Source organism: Rhinopithecus roxellana, chromosome 7 (genome assembly GCF_007565055.1).
Source record: "Rhinopithecus roxellana isolate Shanxi Qingling chromosome 7, ASM756505v1, whole genome shotgun sequence".
NCBI lineage: Eukaryota > Metazoa > Chordata > Mammalia > Primates > Cercopithecidae > Rhinopithecus > Rhinopithecus roxellana.
Window position 1 is genome coordinate 152127482 of NC_044555.1, and position 23587 is coordinate 152151068.

Here is a 23587-nt window from a genome sequence, read left to right on the forward strand (position 1 = left end):
GAATAACATGGGAGCCATATGTGGGGTGGACTACCTGTGATGAGGGAAGTCTCCAGTTGTCATGGGGCAGCCATTGCAGAGTTTCTAGAATTCAGTCTCTGTCATGCATGTCAATTAATGGGCAGGCAGCAGTGGAATTTCAGCAGTAGCAGTTCCATAACGTGGGTGGACTTCTCCTGGCTGTGCAGCATCCAGGCCTGCTTTTCTGGCCCTCACAGAGTTTTTGTAAGCTATGTAATATATTTTATTACAGATATCTTGTTTATATAAAAGAACTAGAGTGAATTCTGGCATAGGCAAGTTGGGACCTTGATTAACACAGTGCTTGGCAGCAAAATTGGTTGCAAGCAAAATACCTTGAAGGAAATGGGGATCTGGGATAGATTTGGCCCACAGGACATAGTTGCTGACACCCGCTCTAAGCTAATAGACTCATTGGGTCCCCAAAACAGTGCTGAGTGGGAAGTGAGCAAAATGAGGAGGCAGCTATTCCTAGGATCCTCTGGCAAGCATAAGCCAAAAGCTGAGGCTTTAGCACAGTTGTTTTCAACCTTGGTTGCACACTGCAATTCACGTGGAGAGTTTAAAAATGTGGTTGCCTGGATCTAACCACGGTTCTGCTTTGACTGTTCTGGGTGTGTCCTGGTGCTAGTGAATTGTCTCAGTGTCCCCAAGTGGCTGTAATGTGTAATCATGGTTGAGAACTGCTTGAACAATTTAAATGATAAGAATGCAAGCCTTTTACAATATTTAATTTTAAAATGTTATAATTGTGGTTTCAGAATGATAATATTACAATAATAATAAATACATAGTTACACTGGAAAATATGAAATAAAGATTCCCATGTAAGAAATCGAGACGATTGTCTTTTTCAAAGAGAAAGGAAATGGGAAAACACAGTGGTAAAGCCGAGGCCACCACAGTTTGTGTCCGGCTTGAAGCTAAACTGCCAGCAAGGCCAGAGCAAGGTATGGATTAAAGCTAAGTAAGTGTCTGTGAGCCCAGGGCTGATTCAGCAGTGGAGCCTCCTCTACAGAAGACAGCCACAACCCAGGATCAGAATGGAAGGATGGCACAAACTCAACAAATCCAATAATTGGCACTGAGGGAACAGAAAAAATGGAAGAGGCTGAAACAGACATTAAGATAATATTTCCCCAGAGAGACAAAGGAGTGATAAAGGATGAAATTGTGTCTATTACAAAAGAATAGAAGACTGCCCAAGAAAGATGGCATTTTGAAGGCAAGGATCTCCTTTCACTTCCTCCTGAGACTTCATTAAAACAACAACATAAAAGGTGAACAAATTGTGGTATATCCATCAAGGGGCTTTTACTCAGCAAGGAAAAGTCAAGAACATGGATGGGTCTCAGAAATAGTATGCTGAGTTAAAGAAGCCAGACCCAAAGGGGTACAGCTTGTATGAGTCCATTTGTATGAAATCCTAGAACAGGAAGACGAATGTATAGTAACTGAAAGCATATCAATGTCTGCATGGGGCCAAGGGATGAAGAGGAGATCAACTGGAAACCTTTTGGGGTGTGTTATAGGTTCTATATCTTGATTGAGGTGGTAGCTAGCCCTGATCTCTGATTTTTACATATAAGAAACCTGGGATGAGGAGAAGTTGAATGAGTCGTCAAAAGTGAGGTTAGCTTATTAATCAGAGAGAAGATATTCACACCTGATTATCAGTAATAGATGGTTTCCATTATGCTGTATATGGGTCAATAGGAAAAGTGCTTCTCCCCAAGCGCTTGACAAAACCCTGACCCAGCCATAAACATCCTCTTATACAAGTATAAAGCATAGGTGTGAAAGTATAACCATTCTGCATTCCAGCCACCTACTTCTACACATGGTTGACATTCTCACATGTCCCTTTACCCTGACTTGTTCGTGTTTATATTTATAAATGAAAACGTAGTTTTTCATTAATATTTTCTTCTGAGGAATCATACTGTAATATACAGTTTTATAACCTGACTTTGTTTTTCTTTCCCTTTGTATTGTGTGGTGTGACGAGTATTCTGCCTTGCTGCTTATAGTCTGCCACTTAAACCTGAAACATTTCTTGCATAATAATACATTTTTTTCCTCAAAGATTGGAAACAGGAACTTAAGCTCCCTGCTGAATCCTTCCACATAACCTGTTTCATGCTCTGAGCTTTCAGTTTTGGTTCCCTTAATCCATATGTCAGATGATTCCCCACTGGAGCCGGGGCTGCCCTGTTTTACTACTGCCGCGTTGTAAAATACATTAATAGCTGACGTGGCAACTGGATGCCACTCACTCATCTCTTGTCATTTACAGGAGGACTAATAACAACGAATGCAACTAACATGTCTTTCTCCCTCGATAAACGCCAGATGTTGTACTAAGTTCTCGACGTAGTAGTAGACAACTTATTTATAGTGCTTGTTAGGTCACGGGCATTTCTCCTGGTGCTTTTCACATATTTCCATGTGTTAACTCACTTAATTTTTTTTTTTTTTTTGGTTTTATTTTTTTATTTTTATTTTTTATTTTTTTTTTATTATACTTTAAGTTCTAGGGTACATGTGCATAACGTGCAGGTTTGTTACATATGTATACTTATGCCATGTTGGTGTGCTGCACCCATCAACTCGTCAGCACCCATCAATTCATCATTTATATCATGTATAACTCCCCAATGCAATCCCTCCCTCCTCCCCCCTCCCCCCTCCCCATGATAGACCCCAGTGTGTGATGTTCCCCTTCCCGAGACCAAGTGATCTCATTGTTCAGTTCCCACCTATGAGTGAGAACATGCGGTGTTTGGTTTTCTCTTCTTGTGATAGTTTGCTAAGAATGATGGTTTCCAGCTGCATCCATGTCCCTACAAAGGACGCAAACTCATCCTTTTTTATGGCTGCATAGTATTCCATGGTGTATATGTGCCACATTTTCTTAATCCAGTCTGTCACAGATGGACATTTGGGTTGATTCCAAGTCTTTGCTATTGTGAATAGTGCCGCAATAAACATACGTGTACATGTGTCTTTGTAGTAGACTAATTTATAATCCTTTGGGTATATACCCAGTAGTGGGATGGCTGGGTCATATGGTACATCTAGTTCTAGATCCTTGAGGAATTGCCATACTGTTTTCCATAATGGTTGAACTAGTTTACAATCCCACCAACAGTGTAAAAGTGTTCCTATTTCTCCACATCCTCTCCAACACCTGTTGTTTCCTGACTTCTTAATGATTGCCATTCTAACTGGTGTGAGATGGTATCTCATTGTGGTTTTGATTTGCATTTCTCTGATGGCCAGTGATGATGAGCATTTTTTCATGTGTCTGTTGGCTGTATGAATATCTTCTTTTGAGAAATGTCTGTTCATATCCTTTCCCCACTTTTTGATGGGGTTGTTTGTTTTTTTCTCGTATATTTGTTTGAGTTCTTTGTAGATTCTGGATATTAGCCCTTTGTCAGATGAGTAGGTTGCAAAAATTTTCTCCCATTCTGTAGGTTGCCTGTTCACTCTGATGGTAGTTTCTTTTGCTGTGCAAAAGCTCTTTAGTTTAATTAGATCCCATTTGTCAATTTTGGCTTTTGCTGCCGTTGCTTTTGGTGTTTTAGACATGAAGTCCTTGCCCATGCCTATGTCCTGAATGGTACTACCTAGATTTTCTTCTAGGGTTTTTATGGTATTAGGTCTAACATTTAAGTCTCTAATCCATCTTGAATTAATCTTCGTATAAGGCGTAAGGAAAGGATCCAGTTTCAGCTTTCTACTTATGGCTAGCCAATTTTCCCAGCACCATTTATTAAATAGGGAATCCTTTCCCCATTTCTTGTTTCTCTCAGGTTTGTCAAAGATCAGATGGCTGTAGATGTGCGGTATTATTTCTGAGGACTCTGTTCTGTTCCATTGGTCTATATCTCTGTTTTGGTACCAGTACCATGCTGTTTTGGTTACTGTAGCCTTGTAGTATAGTTTGAAGTCAGGTAGCGTGACGCCTCCAGCTTTGTCCTTTTGACTTAGGATTGTCTTGGCAATGCGGGCTCTTTTTTGGTTCCATATGAACTTTAAAGCAGTTTTTTCCAATTCTGTGAAGAAAGTCATTGGTAGCTTGATGGGGATGGCATTGAATCTATAAATAACCTTGGGGAGTATGGCCATTTTCACGATATTGATTCTTCCTATCCATGAGCATGGTATGTTCTTCCATTTGTTTGTGTCCTCTTTGATTTCACTGAGCAGTGGTTTGTAGTTCTCCTTGAAGAGGTCCTTTACATCCCTTGTAAGCTGGATTCCTAGGTATTTTATTCTCTTTGAAGCAATTGTGAATGGAAGTTCATTCCTGATTTGGCTCTCTGCTTGTCTGTTGCTGGTGTATAAGAATGCTTGTGATTTTTGCACATTAATTTTGTATCCTGAGACTTTGCTGAAGTTGCTTATCAGCTTAAGGAGATTTTGGGCTGAGACGATGGGGTTTTCTAAATATACAATCATGTCATCTGCAAACAGGGACAATTTGACTTCTTCTTTTCCTAACTGGATACCCTTGATTTCTTTCTCTTGCCTGATTGCCCTAGCCAGAACTTCCAACACTATGTTGAATAGGAGTGGTGAGAGAGGGCATCCCTGTCTTGTGCCAGTTTTCAAAGGGAATTTTTCCAGTTTTTGCCCATTCAGTATGATATTAGCTGTGGGTTTGTCATAAATAGCTCTTATTATTTTGAGGTACGTTCCATCAATACCGAATTTATTGAGCGTTTTTAGCATGAAGGGCTGTTGAATTTTGTCAAAAGCCTTTTCTGCATCTATTGAGACAATCATGTGGTTCTTGTCTTTGGTTCTGTTTATATGCTGGATTACGTTTATTGATTTGCGAATGTTGAACCAGCCTTGCATCCCAGGGATGAAGCCCACTTGATCATGGTGGATAAGCTTTTTGATGTGCTGCTGAATCCGGTTTGCCAGTATTTTATTGAGGATTTTTGCATCAATGTTCATCAGGGATATTGGTCTAAAATTCTCTTTTTTTGATGTGTCTCTGCCAGGCTTTGGTATCAGGATGATGTTGGCCTCATAAAATGAGTTAGGGAGGATTCCCTCTTTTTCTATTGATTGGAATAGTTTCAGAAGGAATGGTACCAGCTCCTCCTTGTACCTCTGGTAGAATTCAGCTGTGAATCCATCTGGTCCTGGACTTTTTTTGGTGGGTAGGCTATTAATTGTTGCCTCAATTTCAGAGCCTGCTATTGGTCTATTCAGGGATTCACCTTCTTCCTGGTTTAGCCTTGGGAGAGTGTAAGTGTCCAGGAAATTATCCATTTCTTCTAGATTTTCTAGTTGATTTGCGTAGAGGCGTTTATAGTATTCTCTGATGGTAGTTTGTATTTCTGTGGGGTCAGTGGTGATATCCCCTTTATCATTTTTTATTGCATCTATTTGATTCCTCTCTCTTTTTTTCTTTATTAGCCTTGCTAGCGGTCTGTCAATTTTGTTGATCTTTTCAAAAAACCAACTCCTGGATTCATTGATTTTTTGGAGGGTTTTTTGTGTCTCTATCTCCTTCAGTTCGGCTCTGATCTTAGTTATTTCTTGCCTTCTGCTAGCTTTTGAATGTGATTGCTCTTGCCTCTCTAGTTCTTTTAATTGTGATGTTAGAGTGTCAATTTTAGATCTTTCCTGTTTTCTCTTGTGGGCATTTAGTGCTATAAATTTCCCTCTACACACTGCTTTAAATGTGTCCCAGAGATTCTGGTATGTTGTATCTTTGTTCTCATTGGTTTCAAAGAACATCTTTATTTCCGCTTTCATTTCGTTATGTACCCAGTAGTCATTCAGGAGCAGGTTGTTCAGTTTCCATGTAGTTGAGCGGTTTTGATTGAGTTTCTTAGTCCTGAGTTCTAGTTTGATTGCACTGTGGTCTGAGAGACAGTTTGTTATAATTTCTGTTCTTTTACATTTGCTGAGGAGTACTTTACTTCCAATTATGTGGTCAATTTTGGAATAAGTGCGATGTGGTGCTGAGAAGAATGTATATTCTGTTGATTTGGGGTGGAGAGTTCTGTAGATGTCTATTAGGTCCGCTTGGTGCAGAGATGAGTTCAATTCCTGGATATCCTTGTTAACTTTCTGTCTCGTTGATCTGTCTAATGTTGACAGCGGAGTGTTGAAGTCTCCCATTATTATTGTATGGGAGTCTAAGTCTCTTTGTAAGTCTCTAAGGACTTGCTTTATGAATCTGGGTGCTCCTGTATTGGGTGCATATATATTTAGGAGAGTTAGCTCTTCCTGTTGAATTGATCCCTTTACCATTATGTAATGGCCTTCTTTGTCTCTTTTGATCTTTGATGGTTTAAAGTCTGTTTTATCAGAGACTAGGATTGCAACCCCTGCTTTTTTTTGTTCTCCATTTGCTTGGTAGATCTTCCTCCATCCCTTTATTTTGAGCCTATGTATGTCTCTGCATGTGAGATGGGTCTCCTGAATACAGCAGACTGATGGGTCTTGACTCTTTATCCAGTTTGCCAGTCTGTGTCTTTTAATTGGAGCATTTAGTCCATTAACATTTAAGGTTAATATTGTTATGTGTGAACTTGATCCTGCCATTATGATATTAACTGGTTATTTTGCTCGTTAGTTGATGCAGTTTCTTCCTAGCCTCGATGGTCTTTACATTTTGCCATGTTTTTGCGATGGCTGGTACCGGTTGTTCCTTTCCATGTTTAGGGCTTCCTTCAGGGTCTCTTGTAAGGCAGGCCTGGTGGTGACAAAATCTCTAAGCATTTGCTTATCTGTAAAGGATTTTATTTCTCCTTCACTTATGAAACTTAGTTTGGCTGGATATGAAATTCTGGGTTTAAAATTCTTTTCTTTAAGAACGTTGAATATTGGCCCCCACTCTCTTCTGGCTTGTAGAGTTTCTGCCGAGAGATCTGCTGTTAGTCTGATGGGCTTCCCTTTGTGGGTGACCCGACCTTTCTCTCTGGCTGCCCTTAAGATTTTTTCCTTCATTTCAACTTTGGTGAATCTGGCAATTATGTGTCTTGGAGTTGCTCTTCTGGAGGAGTATCTTTGTGGCGTTCTCTGTATTTCCTGAATTTGAATGTTGGCCTGCCCTACTAGGTTGGGGAAGTTCTCCTGGATGATATCCTGAAGAGTGTTTTCCAACTTGGTTCCATTTTCCCCCTCACTTTCAGGCACCCCAATCAGACGTAGATTTGGTCTTTTTACGTAATCCCATACTTCTTGCAGGCTTTGCTCATTTCTTTTTCTTCTTTTTTCTTTTGGTTTCTCTTCTCGCTTCATTTCATTCATTTGATCTTCAATCGCTGATACTCTTTCTTCCAGTTGATCGAGTCGGTTACTGAAGCTTGTGCATTTGTCACGTATTTCTTGTGTCATGGTTTTCATCTCTGTCATTTCGTTTATGATCTTCTCTGCATTAATGAGTCTAGCTGTCAATTCTTCCACTCTTTTTTCAAGACTTTTAGTTTCTTTGCGCTGGGTACGTAATTCCTCCTTTAGCTCTGATAAGTTTGATGGACTGAAGCCTTCTTCTCTCCTCTCGTCCAAGTCATTCTCTGACCAGCTTTGATCCGTTGCTGGTGATGGGCTGCGCTCCTTTGCAGGGGGAGATGCGCTCTTATTTTTTGAATTTCCAGCTTTTCTGCCCTGCTTCTTCCCCATCTTTGTGGTTTTATCTGTCTCTGGTCTTTGATGGTGGTGACGAACTGATGGGGTTTTGGTATAGGTGTCCTTCCTGTTTGATAGTTTTCCTTCTGACAGTCAGAAGGCCTCTCTGTTGGTCTGTTGGAGATTGCTTGAGGTCCACTCCAGACCCTGTTTGCCTGGGTATCAGCAGCAGAGGTTGCCGAAGATAGAATATTGCTGAACAGCGAGTGTACCTGTCTGATTCTTCCTTTGGAAGTGTCCTCTCAGGAGTGTACTCCACCCTGTGAGGTGTGGGGTGTCAGACTGCCCCTAGTGGGGGATTTCTCCCAGCTAGGCTACTCAGGGGTCAGGGACACACCTGAGCAGGCAGTCTGTCCGTTCTCAGATCTCAACCTCCGCGTTGGGAGATCCGCGGCTCTCCCCAAAGCTGTCAGACAGAGTCGTTCGCGTCTGCACCGGCTCCCGCTACTTCCCCTGTTGGTCTTCAGCTGTGCGCTGTCCCCAGAGGTGGAGACTACAGAGACAGGCAGGCTTCCTTGAGCTGCTGTGAGCTCCACCCAGTTCGAGCTTCCCAGCGGCTTTGTTTACCTACTTAAGCCTCAGCAATGGCGGGCGCCCCTCCCCCAGCCTCGCTGCTGCCTTGGGGATAGATCGCGGCAGACTGCTGTGTTAGCAGTGAGGGAGGCTTCGTGGGCGTGGGACCCTCCCGGCCAGGTGTGGGATATATTCTCCTGGAATGCCTGTATGCTTACAGCGCAGTATTGGGGTGGGAGTTACCCGATTTTCCAGGTGTTGTGTGTCTCAGTTCCCCTGGCTAGGAAAACGGATCCCCTTCCCCCTTGCGCTTCCAGGTGAGGCGATGCCTCGCCCTGCTTCAGCTCTCGCTGGTCAGGCTGCAGCAGCTGACCAGCACCGATTGTCCGGCACTCCCTAGTGAGATGACCCCAGTACCTCAGTTGAAAATGCAGAAATCACCGGTCTTCTGTGTCGCTCGCGCTGGGAGTTGGAGACTGGAGCTGTTCCTATTCGGCCATCTTGCTCCGCCAAGTCACTTAATTTTTACAGTAGCCGCATGAGGTAGAAACTGTTACTATCTTTGAGTTAGGGGGAAAACAAGCAAAAAGAACTTGAGTCACAGCGAGGTCAGTTACTTGCCTTGGATCGTAGCATTTAGCACCAGGATTGAAATCGTGATGGATCTGACCTCAAATCCTATGCCCATAACCAATAATGTGCGGCTCTGTGTCAAGGCTGAAATGAGCGGTACGACAGGGCCCACTCAAAGTCTGCTGGGCAATGATGGGTGTGGTTTCTGGAATGAATGTCCCGACTCCAGCCTTCTGTCCAAGAGACTCATCATTGCACACTGTTGCCTTGTATCATCTCTCCTTTTTTCAGACTGTGTGGGAACTGTTTCTCTGGTGTCAGAGTGAAGTAACAGGGACAGACTTGAAGTGAAGTAACAGGGACAGGCAAGATGTACATGGACAGGAAGGAAGGAGAGTTTTCAGAGGGGAGCGTATCACCAGGATGAATTCAGTTGCCTGGAGGCATTTTCAATGTGTGTTTCTTTGTCTTCTCTGTACTCACCCTCTTCTTTCTGACCCACACATCCATCCCTTGGCCTTTTCACCCTGTATGTCAGGTACTCATGCCCCTTCCTTGCCATGTCTACTTCATTCCAAGGGCAGTCATTTCTACTTCTCCCCTTGACCATATCAGCCACTCTCTGGTCCCGTCATCCTTCTGTCCCAAAGAACCTGTAAAGCACAGCCATATAATTATATGTATGTATTTAGACAGAGCGTGATTTATGTAATACATTCAAAAAGTGAAAAGTCTGGATCAAAGTGTAAGAATGACTTCTGAATGGTTAGGCATATTGCAGAAAATTAGACTCACACACGGTTAGTGGAAGTGTATATTGGTATCAATATCATTGAAAATCCTTAGGAAAATATCACTTTATGCTTAAAAGTACTCATGTGCTTCTCCTGGGAAACTGTAGAGCAGGGACTCAAAATCGTAGACCCACTTTGAAGCCCTGGCTGTGTTTCACCGGGTTTTTTGGCCACCCCCGCTGGAGGTGCTCTGCAACCCTGGTCAATCTGTGGATATTGTTCCATTACTTTTGTGTACAGGGAACTTCATTACTTTCTTATTTTAAAACTGTCAGTTCAAATATTAAAACACCGAGAGGTAAAAAAGAAAAAAAAGCACTGAAAAGCATATTCTGAACAAGAAACAAAATTTGGCCATATATAATGCATAACACATGAAAAGAAATGTGCAGTGGGATCCAGTGTTGTGTGGCAACGTGTTTACCAACATGAGTTGGAGTACGCGTATCTGTAACCTAATTGTAGAAGCATGTAATACAAAACACGAACGCTTGCATGGGCAACACGGACACACAGACCACACATTCTTCCCTTTCTCTGAGACAGAGATGATGATGCTTCCTGTCTGTCACAAGGCTGAGTGAACACAACATGCCTTTAGGTCCAGAACATTCTTCCTACAGAGACCAGATGTCCAGAAAGCTCTGTCTGCTGGATTCAGGGAACGCCTCTCCTCATTTCTGTCACCACTATTTGCAAAAGCCTCCTTCTCTGAGATCTTCAAAGCTGCAGTTCTAGCCACAGTCTGCAGGGAGGTACTCAGTTCTATTTCTAAGGATACATTAATGAAAAAATATTAATGTTGCAGAAGAAAAAATTAATTCATTCTAGTTTTGCAGGCAGGTTATGAAATAGTTCTGCAGCCCGAATAGCTCTGGAACAAATATAAATAGAGGTCGGTAGAAATGGTTCAGATGGATGTATTCTCAAAAGTGGTTTTGTCGATGATCTCAAACCTACATCACATGCATTCATTTAACAAATACTAATTAGGTCCTTCTTCTGTGCCAGACACTACCAGCCCAAAGTGACTCCTAATCTGAAAACCCATGGCCCAAACAGATTACACCCATCTGGTCCAAGACAGAGATCTCCACCTTATCCAAGACACCTGGTTCCCACCCCAACAGGAGTGACTAGCACAAAACATCACCCCTGGCCTGCTCACAAAAAATCTGTCGATGAGACCTGAAAGCTTGCCATTTCAGGGAGAACCAGTGCAGTCTCTGGAGGAACACTCAGGGTATGGAGGCAGACCAATATACATGAGGACATAATTCCTGTTCTGCCACTGACTTGGCTGGGAAATGTACCCGACATCTGTGAACCTTTTAAATATTCATGATCTGAAAAGGGACTGTGGATAGAATTATCATGGGTTTTCTGTGAGGAGGTCAAGAGAAACCTAGTGAGTCTGCCCAACACTGAGCAAATGTTGGTTGCCACTGGGCAAGGGTTGGTTTTCTTCGTATCCCGTTCTTTCCGTGCCATAGCAGGGATGCTGATGCCATGCACTCAGTGGCATGGCAGTGATGTAGGCAGAATTCCAGACTAACACAGGAAGTACCAGTAGGAACGCACGTGATGTCATAAAGGGTACCCACTACTATGTCTGTGTGGGAGGATCAGCCAGTACATGGTGGGGCCTGAGCGGAAACCCAGGCGGTCTGGATGAGAAGTACTAGCTGCTTTATAATACTCTTGAGATCACCTGTAATTCTGGCAGCACAACTGCGAGACAGGGATTGTGCTGAGTTGCCAGAGTTCAGCAAGTGGACGTGCGCCTGTGTGTGTTTTGTCTTCGGCATCTCTCTCTGTCCGGTCCCTCTGTGGCTTTTTATCACATGTGCTCTTGTCCAACACAAGGCCTTGCCTGAGGCTGTAGCTGTAGCTGTTGGCTAGCTCACTTTTACACCTTCTTCCCCTCAGTGACGTTATTTCTGAAGTAACGCGTGTTCTCAAAAATGACTCTGACTCAGGAATACCTGTGCTCCATATATTGACCATGTGCCCTTAACCCTCACTTTAATCTTTGATTTTTTTCCCTTTCATCTATGGACTTTCATGAAAATGAGTTGGTTTCTGGACATCCTCCAAATGTCACCAATAGGGGTCTTTGTTGTTGTTGTTGTTGTTGTTGTTGTTGTTGTTGTTGAGTACTGTTATGGACTCATAGCTTTTTAACATACTGATGGGCTCCAAACCCCGGTTAAAGCATTTTGAGTAAAGGAATGACAAGATTTGACTTACACCTTAAAAAGTCACTCTGCCTCCTGTGTTGAAAATAGATGGTAGGGGAGTCAAGGGCGAAAGCAGAAGGACAACTTGGAAGGCAGCATAATCCAGGAGACAGATGTTGGTGACCTGGCCAGGGTAGGTAGCAATGGAGCGGGTGAGAAGTGGCCGGACTCTGGATATCTTTTAAAGGTAGAGCCAAGAGAAGATACATCCATCCTGATCGGTTGGATGTAGAGTGTGAGAGAAAGAGAGCACTCCAGCCCCACCTCCAAGTTGTGGGGACCAAGCATCAGGAATGTCTAGGTCAGACACTCTGCCCACATTTAATTTCACTTCTAATGGCACACAGGGAAAGTCCCAACAGTCGAGAGGAGCAGGACTGTCCTGACAGTGGGTCACACACGGTGAAAGCAATGACCCCCCCTACAGAAGTTCATCTGAGGCCTGGCCGTAATCAGTACGTTGCAGAGAGGTCAGCAGTGACCGAAATTTTATTCATAAGGGTGCCCTGAGACAAGGTGTACATTTTGAAATTGGTTGAGGTCTGCTTGACGGTCCAGGAGATGGTCTACCTTCGTGAATGCTGCAAGACAGTAGAGGGGAAAAGAAAAGCGCTCTGTTTTCATTGTTGGCTACAGTGTGTTGGGTACAGTGTTTTATTTATGTCATTTAGATCCTGTTACTGTAGTGGTTTTCAATATCTGCTGATTTTCTTTCTAGTAATTCTGTCACTTGCTTAGGAAGAGTTGTCTCTTGGGCTGAAAGCATTTCAGGCTGGGCAAAAAGAAAGCTTGCTCTGGATATTTCAAACTGAGTATTGTTGAGGGCAAGGCTGGAGGCAGGAGGGCAGCTTGAGAAGCTGTTACATCAGACCCACCTGTCATTAAAGCTTGTACTACACCGGCAAAGAAGTATAACTTGCTGATTGTTCACAGAATGCATTTGGAGATTGGATTTGGGAGGTGCGAGAGAGCTTGTCTCCCAGGTGTTGGTGTGGTTGTTAGGTTAGAGAAGCCTGAGAGAAGGCAAGATTAGGACCCCTTCCAGGTGTGTGGCTAGTGTCTAGTCCAACCCATGGACACATGCACCTCTGTTCTTTATAATTCCTGCTCCATTTCTTAAGAGGTCCAACACAGTTGCTTCCTCTCCCAAGATTCCTCCCCTGATTGTGCCACCTGTGAGATAAGGCTGTTGTATCTGGACAGGCAGAGGAGTTTGTTTTCTGGGGTTTGTGTGGCGGGTTGGCACTTTACTTGCCCTACCATGGAGTTAGCTCACGTCATGGTAAGTGGACCATTGATGTGTCTCAAACGTGTCTTTTTGTTCTCAGTTGCAGAATGCCATGACCATGGTAGCCCTTTTCAAGGAAGAAAGAAAGGTGGGAATTCTTTCCGGGATAATTTTGACAAGAGGAACTGTTATCATGAACATGGTGGGTATGAGCGTCCACCTTCACACTGCCAGGAGAATGATGGAAGCGTGGAGATGCGGGATGTCCACAAGGACCAACAACTAAGACAGTAAGTGACCAGGCAGCTTGGTTTGCAAGTAGCAGCTCCCAGGACTGTGCAACCCTTTCATTCTCTGTGGTCTTCCTTTTCTTCTCTCATTAAAGCACTGAAGAATGCTGGAAGTGGAATAGTGGCTGAGCAATCCTAATTGTAGCCCTGGCGTCAGTGAGTGGAGCATGTAGAGAAGATGTTCTTAGATTTAATGGATACCCGCCTTCTCTCCTCTTCCCCACAGCACTCCTTATAGCATCCGATGCGACAGAAGAATGAAATGGCATAGTGAAGACGAAATCTGTATTACCACGTGGAGAAAGAGAAAACCTCCAGAGAGAAAAATGAGGCAGAACACACAGGATGGATACACAAGGAACTGGTTCAAGGTCACAGTGAGTATCTGGGTGGGGTCTGCATTAGATAGACTATTCTGGAACCTGATAGAAGGAAGACCACTTAAAACACCCTAAGCTGATTATTCGGAGGAGAGCTTCGGAATAGGGGGAAACGGAGTTTAGGGAATCCATATTTGGCACAAAAATAAGAAATCATGTCAGCGGTCCTTTCTTTAGAGGTCTAAGCTAAGTAGAAGGTCGGAAAAAAAGAAAAAAAAAAACAGCTGGTTGGTTCTGTTCTCCATCCTTAGTTCCATGTTGTCTCTCCCTTCTCTCCTATTTCTTCTTTTTACCTTTAGATTCCTAACGGGATAAAGTATGACAAGTCATGGCTAATGAATTCAATCCAGAGCCATTGCAGTGCCCCCTTCACTCCGGTTGATGTAAGAGAGGATGGTGAAGCCAGATGAGTGGGCACGGGGGACGAGGAGAGGCCTAGCTCAGCAGGGGCCATTGGCCTCTGATGCTGTTGCTCTTGCCTTCACTCCCTGTAGTTTCACTACATCCAAAATCGGGCATGCTTCTTCATCCAGGATGCTAGTACTGCCTCCGTATTGAAGGATGTCAGTTATAAGATTTGTGATGACGAGAACCGAAAGGTGTGTGTTGAGGGCATTCCCTGTACTTAGTCTCTGGGCAGGAAGACAGGCCAGGGGGCTGGTCGTCCTCTTTGGGATTAGAGGTCCTGGTACTTACCACGCTGCCTCCCTGCAGATATGTATATTTGTCAATCATTCTACTGCGCCCTACTCTGTGAAGAATAAGTTGAAGCCAAGCCAAATGGAGATGCTTAAGGTAATACAGACTCAAGGATCATTGTATGCTCACTTCCTGGACCCACCTCTTCTTCCCCTGGTCCCCCCTTTCCCTGTCATCACCACCACTGCCGCCGCCGCCGCCGCCGCCACCACCACCACCACCACCACCACCACCACCAGAGCCTCAGAGCCTCTGTCTTCATCTCTATCTCTGCAGCTGACTATGAACAAACGGTACAATGTCTCCCAACAAGCTCTTGATCTCCAGAATCTCCGCTTTGACCCAGGTATGGCTGACAGCAGCAATTCTAAGGCAAGTGGGGGCAGAGCGGTCTGCCTGAGAGGGAGACTTAGGGATGGCAATTTATGGAGCGGTTGGTGCTGGCTCTGGTCCAGCCATGGCCCTCCCAGCCTTCTGATTCCCTTCTCCTGGCTTCTTCAAGACTTGATGGGCCGTGACATTGATATAATCCTGAATCGAAGAAACTGCATGGCTGCCACCCTGAAGATCATTGAAAGAAATTTCCCTGAGGTGAAGCCTTAGGCCCAGTGCTGGTATTTAGTTAGAGGGGTGGAATAGATAGGGTGGAGGGCAGATTTGTCTCCAAGGCCCAAGATAGTAGCCCCCACTCTAACTCTTCTTGACCCAAAGCTATTGTCTTTGAACTTGTGCAACAACAAACTGTACCAGCTGGATGGCCTGTCTGACATTATAGAGAAGGCTCCCAAAGTCAAGACCCTGAACCTCTCCAAAAATAAGGTGAGAAGGGGGAGCCAGATCAACTTTGGATGGAGGGTGGATGGCAGTACACATCAGGATAATGGCAACAGGCAGGCAGAGGTACCTGTGGGTGACTATGAGGGCTGGGGGAATTCGGGACCCATGGTCCCAGGTGTCTCTCTTTCCCTGGCCCTCCTTCTCCAGTTTCCTCCCCATCTTTCTTAGCTGGAGTCGGCGTGGGAGTTGGGCAAGGTGAAAGGGCTGAAGCTCGAAGAGCTATGGCTAGAAGGGAACCCCTTGTGCAGCACCTTCTCGGACCAGTCCGCCTATGTAAGGTCAGTGGCAACCCCTATCGCCCTTCCTGGGCACCTTTGCTCCTTGGGTGACTGAGCTGTGTCTGAAAGTGCCCTTCTGCAGGAAGAAGCAGCCTTGGTCCTCTAGGAGGACCACAAACCTCCCCTCCTACACACACACACACACACACACACACACACACACACACACACATTCCTTTCTCTGTGTTACTCACTCATCTGTGCTTAGAGGTCTCCTTTCCTTCCTCTGACATGCTCCCCTTTTCACCTGCTCTGGGGTGCGTTTCCTGCCTGTCTCCACCAAGCTTCCTCCAGCGTGCCCTCCGTGAGTGTGCTCCAGGAAGCGGGGCTCCCCCACCTCCCCAGGACCAGCAGTGTTCAGATCCTGGTGCCCTGGACTGAGAAGAGTCCTTTAGTCCAGGGCCTCATGCTGAGACAGGCCTTCCTGCCTCCATGCTGAGATGGGGCTTCCCTCCCCTGTCCTGAGAGGCGTTCTCTTTCTCTTGCTCCAAAAATGTCCCCCCACCTGTCCTGGGCTGGCATGGGGGCTTCCCTGTTTCATACTGAGGGCCGAGGCCCTGGGTGGCTGCTGTCATGCCATCTCTTCCTCTGGCCCAATGCCAGGAGCTGGGCCCTCCTTGGGGAGAAACCTGGGTTTCCTGAGTCAAGGGACCAGAAGCGGGCCACGTTCCTGAGGCAGGAGTGGAAGGCAGAAGGCCGAGGAGGTTGGGGAGACAGAAGGACAGGCCTCTCAGGGCACTGCCTCTCCTTCCCTCCACACCTCACATTGTCCTGCCTGGGCCCTCAGAGGAGTCCTGGGTAGCCCGAGACGGGTAGCATCCCTCGGTCAAGGCGTCAGCACAGATGGGCACAGGAGTCAGTGACCATCAGAAGAGAATGCAGTGGTCGGGAGAGGGGATCCCCAGGCTCTGAACCCCATGCTGAGCTGGGGCCTGACCCTTCACTCCTCCTGGGAGAAGGTCTCCTGTCCCCGTGGCTGCTCTGTTTCCCATGCGCAGCTCAGACTGAGCTCACACAGGTGAGAAAGGCTCCAGCTGCATCCAGTGGGCCCCAGCCCAACAGGTGCATGTTTTCCTTTCCTGCCTCAGTCCCCAGGGCCAGCCAGGGGGCAGTGAGAGAAAGGGCTGCAGCAGGGGAGCCCTTTTCTCCTCTATTCCTCCCTAAACTCCACCTCCGCAGTAGAGCGTCTTTCCTTTCCCTTTGTATTGCATCCTGTTTCTCCCTTGTCTCTCCTCTCCTATGTCTCACCCATCTCTCCCTCCCCTACCTTCACCCCATTTCTGATGTCGTCCCCTCTGCCTTCCCCTTTCTGCCTCCTGAGCCCGGCCTCACTCACCTCCCTGTCCCAGCATCCTGGGCCATCCCTAAGGGCTGACGTGGTCTTGGCCAGGGCCTGGTCAGGCAAGTTGATGGACAGCCGGTGAGGTAGCAGAGCCCTGGGCTCCCACCCCATTTTCTGCTCACTGCAGAGCCTTCCACGGTGACTTGGACAAAGGGGAGGGAGGGAGGGAGGGAGGGGAAGAAAGCCCTGGAACCTGGGCTCCCAGTGCTGTTTCGTGTGGCACTGGAGTAAAGGGAGTCAGGACAGTCTAGATGGAAGCTAACCAGGAGGAAGGAGAGGGAGGAGAGTGAGAGGGAGTGGGAGAGAGACTGTGCCACCCTGAACTGTCAGTCACTTCATTCAATTTTTGGTTTTGGACAGTGCCATCCGGGATTGTTTCCCCAAGTTGTTACGCCTGGTAAGTATGTATAATACCGTCATCATTGTCTCCTCTTACTCAAGAACATGACCTCCACACCTGCCCTTAAGTCCTTTGGGTCTTGCCTAGATTACATGCTTGTATCAGACCCTCATCCATTTTACAGGCAGGGATTCCTGAAAAAGGCAAGAATATTCTCCCTGAAAATGTGTACACACACACACACACACACACACACACACACACACACACACAAATTTTCATGTAATAGTAGAGATGTCCAGCACTCCATGAGAAAGCTGCCCACTGGAATTTCCAGGCCCATTTCGCACCTGGCCTCTGATGCTTGTCTCCCTGGGCATGTTCATCTTATTGGTCATCGAGCTCCACCTCCTTGGTCTCCACTGCTGACTTCCTCTTTCCTTCTCCAGGACGGCCGAGAGTTATCTGCACCAATGATTGTTGACATTGACAGCTCTGAGATAATGAAACCCTGCAAGGTGAGGAAGAAGGACCAAGCAAGATTTGGGGTGTTGTAAGGGAGGCTTTGTCCACCGCATAGATCCAAATTGTCTTTTGATTTCAGGAAAACTTTACTGGATCTGAGACCCTAAAGCATTTAGTCCTGCAATTCCTGCAGCAGTGAGTATCCCTGGAACCCTGGGACCATGAGGAAGGGGAGGGCTGAGGCAGGCTGGGCCACCCATGCACAGGTCAGCTCATGGGAGTTTTCAAGTCTCATCAGAGGTAGCCTATCCTCACTGCTTCCCCACAGGTATTACTCGATCTATGACTCTGGAGATCGACAGGGTCTCCTCGGTGCTTACCACGATGAGGCCTGTTTCTCCTTGGCTATTCCTTTCGACGCCGAGGACTCAGCCCCGTGAGTATCACGACTCAGACCCTGCTCTGGGGCTGTGTGTCTCCCCAGCAGACACAGGCCAACTCCTGGAAATGCCCGCACTGGGCGGGCCACCCACTCCTGCTCCTCTTTTTCTCCTAGGAACAGCTTGCGCAAGTACTTTGAGGATAGCAGGAATATGAAGACACTCAAGGACCCCTGTAAGTGTGTGATGGGGAAGAGTGGGCAAGGTAAGGGGGTGTGATGGGAACAATCACAGGGGCCAAGGACCAGGGTGTGGCAGCCCCCTGCCCCGCCCCGCCCCACCCTGCCGTTCCTTGCTTCTCTTCTCCTCTACAGACCTGAAGGGGGAACTGCTGAGGCACACAAAACGTGACATTGTGGACTCCCTCAGTGCGTTGCCCAAAACTCAGCATGACCTCAGCTCCATCCTGGTGGACATGTGGTGCCAGACGGTGAGCACCTGCTTCCTCCCTTGGGCAGGCCCAGAGAGCCAGAGGTGGGTAGGAGGTTAAGGAGGATCCTGAGCACCTGAGCTCTTCCCTTTCAGAAATGGATGCTCTGCTTTTCTGTCAATGGGGTTTTCAAGGAAGGTGAGTGTCTGTATAGTCCCCTCCCCAGATCTCCCCGCTGCTCCCTCCCCCTGGCTGGGCTCCCTCTCAGAACTCCCCCAGCTTCCCTGATTTCATTCCTTTCCTTTCCTTCCTCTTCTTCCCTCCGTGTTTTCCCACCCCCACTCTGCCCTCAAACCACCCTGCTCTGACCTAGGTCCATGCCTGTCTGCCCTGCACAGCTCAGGCGTGTGTTAAGGACACAGACTGTGGAGTTTGGCAGCTCTCATCCCAGGTCCTTACTCTGTGAACTTGTGGTTGGTTACTTAACCCTTCAGTTTCCTCATTTGCAAAATGGGGCTAATGACCTATCTCTTGGGCTACTGTGAAATAGGCATTAAGTGAACTTGTGGTTTTCACAGGGCCCCACACATGATAGGGGCCCTGTCACTGGGAGCGGATTGTTCCTGTTGCTGCCCTCCCCATTCCTGCCACATCCGCCTGACTCCAAGTGAACAATTGTCCTGGTCTGCCCCGCCTTCTGTGTGAGTGTCAAGCAAGACTCTGACGGGGGATCACCGTGTGAGCATGTTAAAGCCTGTGCAACTCTAAGGTGGTGGTGTTTGTTGTCTTTGAAGTGGAAGGACAGTCTCAGGGCTCTGTTCTCGCCTTCACCCGGACCTTCATCGCTACCCCTGGCAGCAGTTTCAGGTTAGTGCTGTGTTGTGGGTGGGAGCACCCATCCAAGCTTGGGGCCCATGTCGTGGAAATGTGGTGGGTGCAGTCCTCGGGGTGTTCTCAGTATTGTGGAAGGCCAACAGGAAGATCCAAGGAACAGTCTAGCCTAGTGTTTAAGAGTGTGGGCCCTGGAGTCAGAATACAGATTCTGTTCCTCACCGCAACATTCACAAACTATGTGACCTTGATCAACTTACTCGACCTCTCTGTGATTCAGTGCCTTTTTCTGAAAATTGGAATAAGACTATCCACTTCGTTGGACTGTTGTACAGGGTAAATGCGTTGGGGTTAGAGCTAAAGGTCTAGTGAAGCTGGTAGACAGCCTCTCCAAAGGTGGACTCTGTGGGAGGGTTAGAGGGCACCAGCCAAAAAATCTGGGAGGCAGGCACAGTTAGGGATATGGAAGGAATTTGGTTGTTGAGTGGCAGTGGTTAAGAAGGATCCTGTTGTTGGGGGTGTGGAGTTATCTACCTGTCCAGTATGAGGGTGCATTTTTCTTTCCTGCAGTCTGTGCATCGTGAATGACGAGCTGTTTGTGAGGGACGCCAGCCCCCAAGAGACTCAGAGTGCCTTCTCCATCCCAGTGTCCACACTCTCCTCCAGCTCTGAGCCCTCCCTCTCCCAGGAGCAGCAGGAAATGGTGCAGGCTTTCTCTGCCCAGTCTGGGATGAAACTGGAGTGGTCTCAGAAGTGAGTGCTGGGGGTACATGGGGATGGGGAGAGTTGGGACATTAGAGGAATGAGTAGTGGAAACTCACATGCAATTTGGAAAAATAACTATCTAGATATTTTGCTTCCAAAAAAACAGGGGGGCCCATGAAAAAGGTATCATATTTTTATACTGATATATGTAAATATTTTTTAAAATGGCATAATGCCCAGATGACATTACCTTCCATTTGTAAAATCTGAAAGAATCAACCACAACAAACTACTGATAAACCAGTTCAGCAAGGTTGAAAGATACAGCATACAAAAATCATTTGTACTTCTATGTAGTTGCAATGGACAATCCAAAAAATGAAATTAAGAAAATAAGTCCATCTACAGTAGCATCGAAAATTATTAATAAAGTATGTAGGAACAAATTTAAGAGAAGAAGCACAGATCTTATACTCTGAAATCTGCAAAACATTGCTGAAAAAAATTAAAGAAGACCTAAGTACATGGAAAGACATCCCACGTTCATAGATTGGAAGACTTAATATCATTAAGATGGCAGTACCACCCAGAACACTCTACAGATTCATTGCAGTCCCTGACAGAATCCCAACTGACTTCTTTGCAGAAATTGACAAGGTAATCCCAAAATTCATGTGGAAATGCAGTGGACCCCAAACAGCCAAAACCATCTTGAAAGAGAACAACGACGTTAGAAGACTCACACTTCCAGATTTCAGAACTTGCTACAAAACTACATTAATCAAGATCGTGTGGTACCGACATAGGAACAGACGTGGGAATCAATGGAATATAATTGAGAGTCCACAGATAATCTCACATATTTATGTCTAGTTGATTATCATTCAGGGTGCTGAAAAAATCCAATGGAGAAAAAAAATAGTCTTTTTTAGCAAGTGGTGCTGGGAGACGTGGCTATCCACTCGCAAAACAATTAATTTTGACCCCTAACTCACATCATGTGCAAACACTGGCAGAAAATGGATCAATGACCTAAAATAAGAGCTAGAACTGTAAAACACCGTAAGTGTACATCTTCATTACCTTGAATTAGGCAACCGTTTCTTTCTTCTTCTTTTTTTTTTTAATATTAAAGTTCTAGGGTACATGTACATAACGTGCAGGTTTGTTACATATGTATACTTGTGCCATGTTGGTGTGCTGCACCCATCAACTCGTCAGCACCCATCAATTCGTCATTTATATCAGGTATAACTCCCAATGCAATCCCTCCCCCTCCCCCCTCCCCATGATAGGCCCGGTGTGTGATGTTCCCCTTCCCGAGTCCAAGTGATCTCATTGTTCAGTTCCCACCTATGAGTGAGAACATGCGGTGTTTGGTTTTCTGTTCTTGTGATAGTTTGCTAAGAATGATGGTTTCCAGCTACATCCATGTCCCTACAAAGGATGCAAACTCATCCTTTTTTATGGCTGCATAGTATTCCATGGGGTATATGTGCCACATTTTCTTAATCCAGTCTGTCACAGATGGACATTTGGGTTGATTCCAAGTCTTTGCTATTGTGAATAGTGCCGCAGCACAAGCAACCAAAGAAAAAAATAGGTAAATTGGACTTCATCTAAATTAAAAGCTTTTGTGCATCAGCAGACACTATCAAGAAAGCAGAAAACCGACTGATGGGAACAAGGGAAAATATTTGCAAATCACATCGCTGACAAGAAGAATCCTTACAACTCAACAACAAAGAGACAAGCCACCCAATTAAAAAAATGGGGAAATGATTTGAATAGACGTTTCTCCAGAGAAGATGTACAAATGACCAAGAAGTGTGTGAAAATCTTCTCAACATCATTAGTCATTAGGGAAACGCATATCGAAACCACAGTGAGTTACCACTTCATAGCCACTACGATAGCTTTAGTCAGTAAAAGGAAACATTACAAATGTCAGTGAGAGTGCAGAGAAATTGGAAATCTCATGTATTACTACTGGAACCATAAAACGGAGCAGTTGCTGGGCAAACGATTTTGGTAATTCCTCAAAATCTTAAACATGGAGTTACCACATGATCCAGTAATCCACTCCTAAGTGTATACCAAAAGAAATGAAAAATATATGCCCATTCAACAACTTGCACATGAATTTCCATAGTGGCATTATTCCAAATAGCCAAAAAATGGAAACACATCGATTGACCTTTAGCTGAATGGATAATATGGTACATCATACGGTGGAATATTATTGGAATATTATTCATTCATGAAAAAGGATGTAGTTGTGATATACGCTATGACGTGGATGAACCCCGAAAACATTATGTGCTAAGTGAGAGCAGCCAGTCACAAAAAGCCACATAATTATATGATTCCATTCATATGAAGTGTTCAGAATAGCCAGATCCGTAGAGACCGAAAGCAGAGTAGTGGTTGCCAAGATCTGGGGAAGAGGGAGAACAGGGAGTGATCTCTAACAGTTAAGGAGTTTCTTTTTGAGATGATAAAAATAGTTTGGAATTAGATCGTTGTGATGGTTGCACAATCTTGCGAATAGACTTAAAAGCACTGAATTGTACACCTTAAAATGGTGACTGCTACAGTATGTGCATTATATCTCAATAAAAAGAAACGTATTATTGAATTTCCACTTGTTATTTCTTGAACATCTTTCTTTATCAATGTGTATTAAGCTCCCTTGTTCATTTGAATACCCCTGTGTTTCTGATTGAATTCCAGTGGCATTAATGTCAGGGATAGCGTTTTGGTTTTCCCTAGGCCTTTTTTCATTGTTACAATAGTGCTCATATTGGTACATGTGACCCAGCAAAAAGGTAGCATAGATTAAGGGTGGCATTGCATAGTCAGCGTGTCTGTCCTGGGGTAGTAATGGAGAGCACCTGTTGTTCTCCCCACCCCAGGTGCCTTCAGGACAATGAGTGGAACTACACTAGAGCTGGTCAGGGTCTTCACTATGCTCCAGGTGAGGTCTGGGAATCAAGTGGGTAAAAGACAGCTGTCTCTGGGTCGTCAGGAGGGCCAAGAAGATGGAGGCCGGGTAGTGTGGGATGGAACTCAGGGCACTTGGCTCTACTAACATCCCAACTCCTGTTCTTTACTTTCTCTAGACCGAGGGCAAGATCCCAGCGGAGGCCTTCAAGCAAATCTCCTAAAAGGAGCCCTTCGATGTCTTCTTTGTCTTCGTTCACATCCTCTTTGTTTCCTCTTTTCACCAGCGTAAGGCCTGGCTGACCAGGAAGCCAGAGTTAACTTGCAGGCCGCATGACATAACCACCCAGAGAGCCAGTTCTCTGTGTGTTCGCCCCACTCATGATCAACGTTTTATTTTCATAATAAAGAGTGACGTTACACGTTGTACTTTGTGTGCCCTGGATTGCTCTTCCCCTGCCCCAACCGGAGCCAGCGGGGCCAGGACTGAAAGCACTGCATCCCTGTTCATCCCTGGCTGGCCTTAGCAAATACATCAATCTGGCTTGCCTTCATAGGTAATTTTGTCAATAAATCCTGATGAAAAAGGACACACGCTCCTTCCAGAGATTGGCCTTGAGAGACAGTGGGACTCTG

The 23587-nt window shown here is 45.7% G+C and overlaps 1 protein-coding gene across 1 annotated transcript; it reads left to right on the plus strand.

The window, feature by feature from the left end:
- The first annotated feature begins 13271 nt into the window (after positions 1–13271).
- On the plus strand, positions 13272–23175 carry LOC115898698 (nuclear RNA export factor 2-like). Its single transcript, XM_030934202.1, is given in 21 exon segments — positions 13272–13321; positions 13548–13698; positions 14001–14084; positions 14196–14300; positions 14416–14496; positions 14677–14746; positions 14903–14991; positions 15112–15219; positions 15406–15515; positions 17218–17254; positions 17647–17715; positions 17802–17857; positions 17991–18098; positions 18219–18277; positions 18417–18532; positions 18628–18670; positions 19267–19339; positions 19874–20056; positions 22924–22966; positions 22968–22985; positions 23131–23175. Coding segments are annotated over 21 exon segments (1683 nt in total). The 5' UTR covers positions 13272–13286.
- The last annotated feature ends 412 nt before the right edge of the window (positions 23176–23587 follow it).